This window comes from Rhipicephalus microplus, chromosome 6 (genome assembly GCF_043290135.1).
Source record: "Rhipicephalus microplus isolate Deutch F79 chromosome 6, USDA_Rmic, whole genome shotgun sequence".
Taxonomy (NCBI): Eukaryota; Metazoa; Arthropoda; class Arachnida; order Ixodida; family Ixodidae; genus Rhipicephalus; species Rhipicephalus microplus.
In genome coordinates this window covers 114,205,376-114,213,493 of record NC_134705.1, presented here as the reverse complement: position 1 = coordinate 114,213,493, position 8,118 = coordinate 114,205,376, and the positions used below count along the sequence as shown (strand labels likewise).

The 8,118-nt window shown below is 41.1% G+C and overlaps 1 protein-coding gene across 1 annotated transcript; it reads right to left on the bottom strand.

Annotated features, from left to right (window-relative positions):
• Positions 1 to 824: 824 nt before the first annotated feature.
• On the bottom strand, positions 825 to 7,148 carry LOC119168034 (uncharacterized). The gene is made up of 4 exons (XM_037419482.2): positions 7,004 to 7,148; positions 6,838 to 6,926; positions 5,622 to 5,669; positions 825 to 1,250 (listed from the first exon to the last, which is right to left on the bottom strand). Exons 1-4 carry the CDS (start codon positions 7,035 to 7,037, stop codon positions 894 to 896), a joined length of 528 nt encoding a protein of 175 aa, XP_037275379.2. The 5' UTR covers positions 7,038 to 7,148; the 3' UTR covers positions 825 to 893.
• Between the last annotated feature and the right edge of the window lie 970 nt (positions 7,149 to 8,118).

The following is an 8,118-nucleotide window of genomic DNA, read 5'->3' as shown; positions in this document are numbered from 1 at the left end:
TTATAAGAGACGCCGTCGTAGTGGAGGGCTCTATCAATTGAAGCCCACGGGCCCAAGGCATTTCCGCCGCAATCAAAAATGTGGCCGCCGTGGCTGCTATTCAACCCCGTGACCTGCGGGCTAACAGCCGAGTGCCTTAGCCACTGGACCACCGTGGCGGGTAAGCAGTGAGTGAAACGTTCAGTGACTTTCACGTATTATCAGTTTATCATATCCCAGAACCGAGCAAGCGTGTCCGCCATTTTCCTTATTCGGCATTGTTCAGTGATGATTACGGTTATTTGTGACGAACAACACAGTTTAGTATGCATGAATGAAAGTCAGAGCTGTTAGAAGAAGCGTTTCTTCACAATAGCCGCTTCTTACACCTGCTAAAACCACTCACGGCGCGCGATGAAAGCAGGCGAAAGCGGGAAAGCGTGTATACGTCGTCTGCTCTGACCGCCGGCGCTCCGCTCTCCCATAATGCCCCAGCGCCGATCCACCATGGGAAGGCGCGGCGTTGCAATTTTCGGAAAGGTCCATTGGTTGCAGTATTTGTTTGCAGAAATTCTCATCAGTTGCAAATTTGTATAGCTCGCAAATTTTTTTCGTCGTCCTGCATGTAATAAACATCTCTCACAGTGTTTAGAGAGAAAAATATGCAACCACTCGACACGTGGCTGGGGCAAATGTAATCCGATAGAGCGCGAAACATGAATGTTTGGCATAATTTTGCAAATCACTAAACACGTCCTTTTTAGTTGTCCAAGTTCTCGAAGTTCGACATTGCGAATGCTTAAAGGACCTCCTTTCTTCTGTTCACCAAATGCATCTTCATTACATAAAGTGAGGCACCATATGCATCTTTATTACATAAAGTGTGATGCGCCCGCACAATTTTTCGGGTGCTTTCAACGGCGAGCACATCCCGTAAGACATGCAGCGTGACATTTATCTTTGCATGCGTCGTACGTTCGCGATGCAACGGAAATCTGGGGGATCCGGTCGAAATGTCGGGGTTCGGTGAAATTAGAGGCAGGAGTGCACGAGTCACGCGTCCGCTCGCAACGACCATTCTGCCTGCCATAGTGGCATGCTTTGTAGCAGTTCAACGCGCAATCCCGCATGCACAGCCCCCTTCGTTTAGTTGTCGCCGTGGGCGCCCTGGTGTTTGTTTCCGGCAGTGAGGAGCACGGGTTGAACCTTGTTGGGCAGATGCACTCTCCACGACAGCACCGGCCACGGCCTCCAGCGCACCATGGCGGCAGCTGTCATTGAAAAGCGTTCAAACAACAATGTTAGACATGGGTGGACAGCTTGGTTCATGTTCATACAGATGGAAACGCAGCGCTAAAGTGAATGCGAAGGAAACAAAAAGCAGCGGAAGTCCTGTCTTTTTCAGTATCAGTTGTACTCGTTGAAGCACAACTTTTCTATTTCTAAAGACAACGTAATCTAGCCATCAATATAGGATGATGCTAAATAAGAAAAGATATGAAGAGTGCGCCAGCTGTCTTCTGTGAGATTTACAAAAAAAAAAATGTCCATCAATTCTACGACTACGAGTCGAAATATTTGCTTTTTCGTATTACATGAAACAAATAAGACTAGTTTGTGTATTTCGCTTATTTGACTATTCCATCATATTAATGTAACAAGCTTCTAAAGCAAGAAGGCCAATCATAAAATGCTATGCAGAAAGTTTTACATCGATTTGTGATACACTTGATCAGACAGTTGAAATTGGTATCCGCCAATTATTAGTGTTTTTCTGCTTACTACAGAAGCCCACAAAATGCAAAAAACACAGCTTGTGACAAACGCTTTCACACTGTAATTGCAATGCTCTCTAACGTTTTGCGCATAAACGATATGCTTCTTTCGCGAAGGTTCGTGACAGCGATGCAGCGTATGCAGCGTCCCATGCAGATGCAGCGGTTATCGCACTTGACACTGCAAAAGTAAATGTGCGTCATCGCAGAGCCACTGTCATTGTTACTGTTTTGTCGTTGCAGCACTCAAGGCCCTGTGCTATGCTCGTTTGCACGGGTTTATCACGTGGTATCGCATGTGTGTTGTTTGCGGCTATCTGTAATAACCAGAAAAACGCTAATAATCGACAAATATTGATTAAGAAACAATCTAGTTTTGAGTTTTGTGAACTTATTTACAACGTTCTGTAAACAAATGTCTACTAGTTTCGTTGCCTCAGAAGTTTGTTGACTAAACATCTAAGTCAGCAGTTGCGTGTAAAAAAAAAAAACTTTACTTACTCGACGAAATAGCCACACTCACTGGGCGCATTCTTATAGAGGGTGTGAGGAAAAGGTAAATACACTGGCAACACTGACACTGTCACAAGGAGCACAATAGTACTGTGCAACTATATAAGCAAAAACAAATACAAATCGCGATGTTTTATCACCTTACTTACTTACAAAGATAGGAGATGGAATACAGCAAAAACGCTGACATTTAGTACACCTTATGCACTTTGTGACATGCACTTCGGGAAAGAACCACAGACATGGCTACAGTTAAAACAGTGTTACATACACCCCACCGTGGTGGTCTAGTGGCTAAGGTACTCGGTTGCTGACCCGCAGGTCGCGGCATCGAATCCCGGCTGCGGCGGCTGTATTTCCGATGGAGGCAGAAATGATGTAGGCCCGTGTGCTCAGATTCGGGTGCACGTTAAAGAACACCAGGGGGACGATATTTCCGGAGCCCTCCACTACGGCATCTCTCATAATCATATGGCGGTTTCGGGACGTTGAATCCCACATATCAATCAGTCACTGTCACATACTATGCAGTGCTAACATGGTGCCCTAACTCGAACCAGGGCCTTAAACTAATATGAGTTATACGATCTGTTCATTAAACGTATACTCGCATACAATCACAGCCTCAATTTTGTCCCTGTGTAACGAATAAATAAATTGTCATTCTAAATGACCAGCTTCCTTATTTGTCTTCGAATCAATAACGTTATATATTACGTTGGAGGCCAGACGAAATAGCCCCAGAAATAAAATTTATTTCTAGTTAAAATTTGGCAGTTCATTTTTGCGAGGTGAATGTAAACTTCGCTAAACATTCCAATTATTAAAAAGACCCGTGGTGGCCTGTAAGGTGCATGAACACTTGCAAGCACTTCATCGGTTAACGTGCGTTTGCGTTAGATGAACGCTGCATCATATAGGACTTCACGCTTCGAAGTGCTAGTGGTGTGCAAATTCCGGGAGAAGCAGAAGGAAGAAAGTAATAAGCGGGAGGACAGGTAGATTACCCAGTTCCTGAACTGGCTGGCTACCCCGTGCTCAGAAAGAGGTAAGGGGAATTAAGTTTGGTAGGAACAAGATGTTATAAAGAGAAAGAGAGAAGACAAAAGATAGCAATACTCCGGGCGGATGAACTGATAAGCATTGTACTTGTAGGAAAGGAGGGCTGCAATTTACGAACAGGAAAAACTGTTACGGCACTTTTATACGCGTGGCTAATTACGCCTTCTTTTCTTTTCTTCCTTAAATATACAGATATGCTAGAGCAGTATAGATTAACAGTATATGATGTGGCAGTATTTGTGAGTAAGCATGTGCCGACGCTTGGTCCGCCACCGGTTGTGTCGCGACGTCCAAAGAACCATACTACATGGCGAACGTTTGCACGATACTGCCATCACAGAATAAAGCCGTAGTTGTATCAAACATTGGTTGCATGACCTTGAATAGCAACGTTTATGCGCGTGAGGCTTCACTTTGAACATGCATCTCAGACTTTTCTTCTTTTTGCAATCGCACGCACTTATATGAACAGTCCTAGCACATTATTTTAGTTCTCGTGATGTAAAGAATATTAGTTAACCTAATATAACATCCCTGCCCTTTATGCGTTATACGTGCGAAAAGGTGTAAGAGCATTGAGTATAACATCTTAAGCTCAGTGGAGAGGTAATTTTGAGGAGTATTTTCCCCCGTTTGAGATACTCAACAAAGCTTTTCTTTTTAACACTATATATCAAGAAGCTGGGAATGAGACGAACATGGAAGTTTCGCCACCAAAGGCGAGAATGGCTAAAAGTTTTTTACTCAGATTCAGAGGGTTTATACAAGGATAACATAGTCAAAATAATGTAGGCTATACAGAATAATACTATAAGTTTTGTTGACATCATGCTACAGAAATGATCACATTAAAGCTATGGTAGAATGCAGCCTATATGCGTTCACCGCTTTGCTGCAAAAATGTAGGCAATCTCTAGGAGTCCTAATCCACAGTATGAAAATTCCGCGAAGGCCTCAATTTTTCCGGCAAGCTTCCAAATGTTTTCTTAAATTCTATCCTTCATTGACAGACTGCTTCAAAAGTCGTTCACGAGAAACGCACTCACAATAAATTATGCGTAACGCAGGAGAAGCGTTGCAGAACAGGTTGCCCTATTATGAGCCGCATGACGCCTGACGGGCGCCATTACGAGATTGTATTTTGTGTTTCATTAATGTAGCTAGTTGGGCAAATTCCTTCACAGTTCTATGTAAGAAAATGCGAGCAGTTCACAACAAAAACAAAAAAAGTTACAGGAGATACCGATATAACGAAACGGAGAGAAGAAGAAAAAAGAGGCTGAACTATTAACTGACATTAGGTCAATGAAAAAAAAACACAACAACAAATCACGTTGAAAGGTATTTCATGGCTACAATCTTTAATCCTTCTTCAAGAATTATTTCCATGAGTCGCTTGCCCCCGAAGGCTGCACTCTGATTTAGAGGCATGATAATGACGGGCATCGTACGTTCCCCACGTTTTCGACATCAGTGATTCCCTCTTCTACTTGTTTCATCCATAGAGCGCATTACTACCCAATCGATAGGGTAAAAGGCGACACTACGCCTTGTCTTCACAAATCTTCAATCTATATACTTTTTATTGGAAACCTTGTCACGACTCTCCCAAAGAACTGAAATGATAAACTGCAGCTGATGCAAACAATACGTGAATATAAATACGCAATATTGTACCATTCAGTGCCAAAATAATTGCAACAGTCACGTGTAAATACCGCTCAATAAATAAATCAAATAGTCGTACTAGCGTTTAATCCAAAGTACTGAAGTGTTTAAATATCACCTGAACGAATCCTTAGCACTTTCAGAGAGTACTGTATGCCTGGTGAAGTAAAAGTAATTAACAAAACAACTTTGACATTATTATGTAAGCGCTTTTTCCAATCTGTGTATATGTAGTACTTTTTTCTTCGCAACTAGTTAGTGTTTTACTTATAAAAATGCACATGTTGGTATACTAATGTTTTAATTCATTGAGCAATCTTTTCACACAGATGCCTTTCACAATTTTTCTTTTTTCGGAGTGGTGCTAGTGACATAAGCTATTCGTTCAACTACAAGTCAGCAATTCAGTTTTTTTTAAATAAATACGGCTTTCTTTTTATTCTATTCACTTTATTATGCAGCCAACGACGCTGATGCTAAGCGCTGTAACGTATGAAGAACACGCGGTACAAGCCTTGCGTCCTATATACGTTCTTTTCAGCATCCACGAAGTTGTATAGCCTCTTGATATTTTTAGCAGTCAAGTGTGTTTTGCAAATCAAGAGCGTGATAAATAATTTTTACCTTGCATTTTTCGTGGTCTCTCAAGTCAAGTCCACATAACTCGTAAGCCTGGTCCAAAAAAAAAAAACCAAAGTTAGAACAGCTCGCTAGAGTTCATACAGTTCGTACACCTCGTAGCTGTCTGATATTCAATGCCTTCTGAATGAAAATTATCGCACAAAATTGGCATTTTTACCATGCCAGCAAGGAATATTCTGTTTAAGAAATAATCAACTCGTGCAAATAGTGTTTCGAATTCGAACAGCTTTGGGCATTTTTTGTTATTTTTGTATGCAATTTTTTCTATTATATAACCCATATATTGATAACACAATATGTTACATTATCGTGTTTATGTGCTGATTATTCTTTCTTTAGTAGTAAATTTTTCACTTGCTTTTGATGATGCCTTTGTAACTTTTTTTCAGTATTGATTATTTTATTACTATATGTATTATTCATAAGGTTATAGGTAATCAACCTTGTTCGTTATTCCGATTACTTTTGCTACACTTTTGGTTATTAGAGCACTAATGTAGGCATAAGAAGTCCTCATCATAGCTTCTTGAATGTTTGGGACTTTTGCTGTATATGCCAATTATGTAATTTCAAGGAAATATCTGATAGACTTGACTTGACTTGAATTTCTTATTATAAATCACTGAATGTTTGTGCCTTATAACATTATAGTTATCAATCTACCTGTAGTAACATTATAGCTACGAATCTCTTTGAGAACAAAGGACACAGTAAATACCATTGAGAACTACGACCTTATTCACTCCTACAACACTGAGCAAAAAAATATACAGCGAGCGAATGGTTTTTCGTGTTTTCTCAACAACCCGAAATGATTTGCCAATTTCGGAAAGTTACCACGTGTCTGCTGAGAACGTTGGCATAAGGCTATGAAATAGAAAATCAAGCATACCAGTAGAATAAGGCCCTGTTTTTTTTTTGCGAATTCACTTTGTTGAAAATAAAATTTACTCTTCTACGAAATAGTAGGATTGACCATGGCTTCTAGAACATGCTGTCAATATTACAAGTCCCCTGTGCCCCTGAATGATGTGTCGATAGAAACAAACGAATGCGAAAAGTTTTCAGCAAACGTCAGTAGAGCAGCTTAGAAGAGAAGCATACAATTGAATATCTACTCTATAGGGCTACTTACAAGAAGAGTGTTGATATAATAAACTTCCCCTAAATTTTTCTGAGATTGCATGAGTGTTATCACCTTGTCTGCCGGAGGCTTCCAAACCGGATACACCGTGCGTCTCGTTCTGTTTTGTTTTATTGAGGTATCAGAGGAACCTTGACAATACCCTGCAAATCAAGGAACAATCACCGCCTGTTCATTTTCTTCATAGTCGAAGAAAATACGAGTTTTCGGTAGTACTTACCGCACAGCAGAAACAATAGTGGAATCCAGTTCATCTTGTTTTGTGACACGAACCGTGCCTTGCGAAGGTTTTTGGGAGGCAAGAACGAAGCAGCTACAATTCCCCTCTTATCTTGCCGGTAACGCAGTTTACGTCTCTCTGTTCGTGCTTTGTCACGTGCCGTTTTTGATACCCTCCAGATCGACCCCGTTTTTCTGCTTGTTCAGGTGCTCTTTTCACAAGCATGCGTCGTAAATTTTTTCAGAATCTGGGGCCGCACTGCGTATTCCGTGCCTAACTTGCACAGCCCCGGTGGGGAACGATTTTGGTTGTTTTCGTACTTAAGTAGCTCATGAGGGCAATAACCTGGTAGGGGTTATGAATTACATCGACTGGGCTGCAAGATGTATATCTATGTATGACCTAAATGGGACTGTTTGAAAACCTTATGGGAGCTCTTTATTGTTTTAGTGTCTTTATTATATATAACTTCCGTTGCATGGTACACGTCTTTGTGTTTAAAGGGGTGGCAGCAAAGACAAAGAAAAAAAAACAAGAAATAACAACCAGTGCTCACCACCGTAGCCAACAAATTTTCGGAACGTACCCTATGTCGCGGTATATATTGCACTACTTTACCATACGGAACTTCTCTACTACCCTACATTTCAGCCTAACATTTAACCATAGCGCAGCTTATCAATAAAAAGGTTAAGAATTCACTTCATTGTAGCACATGCAGACGAGTGGTGGCACTGAGGTCGGTAGCTACTTTTAAAACTGGTTTGAAAAAATTTCGGAGAGAGAATAAGGAACATGAAATAGAGATAATGAGCAGAGGAGAAGGCGGAAGAGCAAGAAGGTCAACCAGATGAGGGTCCGGTTCACGATCCTACGCTGGGAAAAGGAGATTACGGGATTAAAAGAAAGAAAACTTGTACATGGGAGGAGAAAGGGTTCCGGAATTTGTATTGAAAGAACGTTAATTCACAGTAGAGAAAAAAACAGCGGGAGACTCATGAGAAGTATTCGGCTAGTGAGTAAGCGGTAAAATGATAAACAACGTTAACAGAGAAGGAAGGGATATGTTAGATAGCACAGATTGAATGAAAACCGGCTTCGGGCAACCTCCAAAA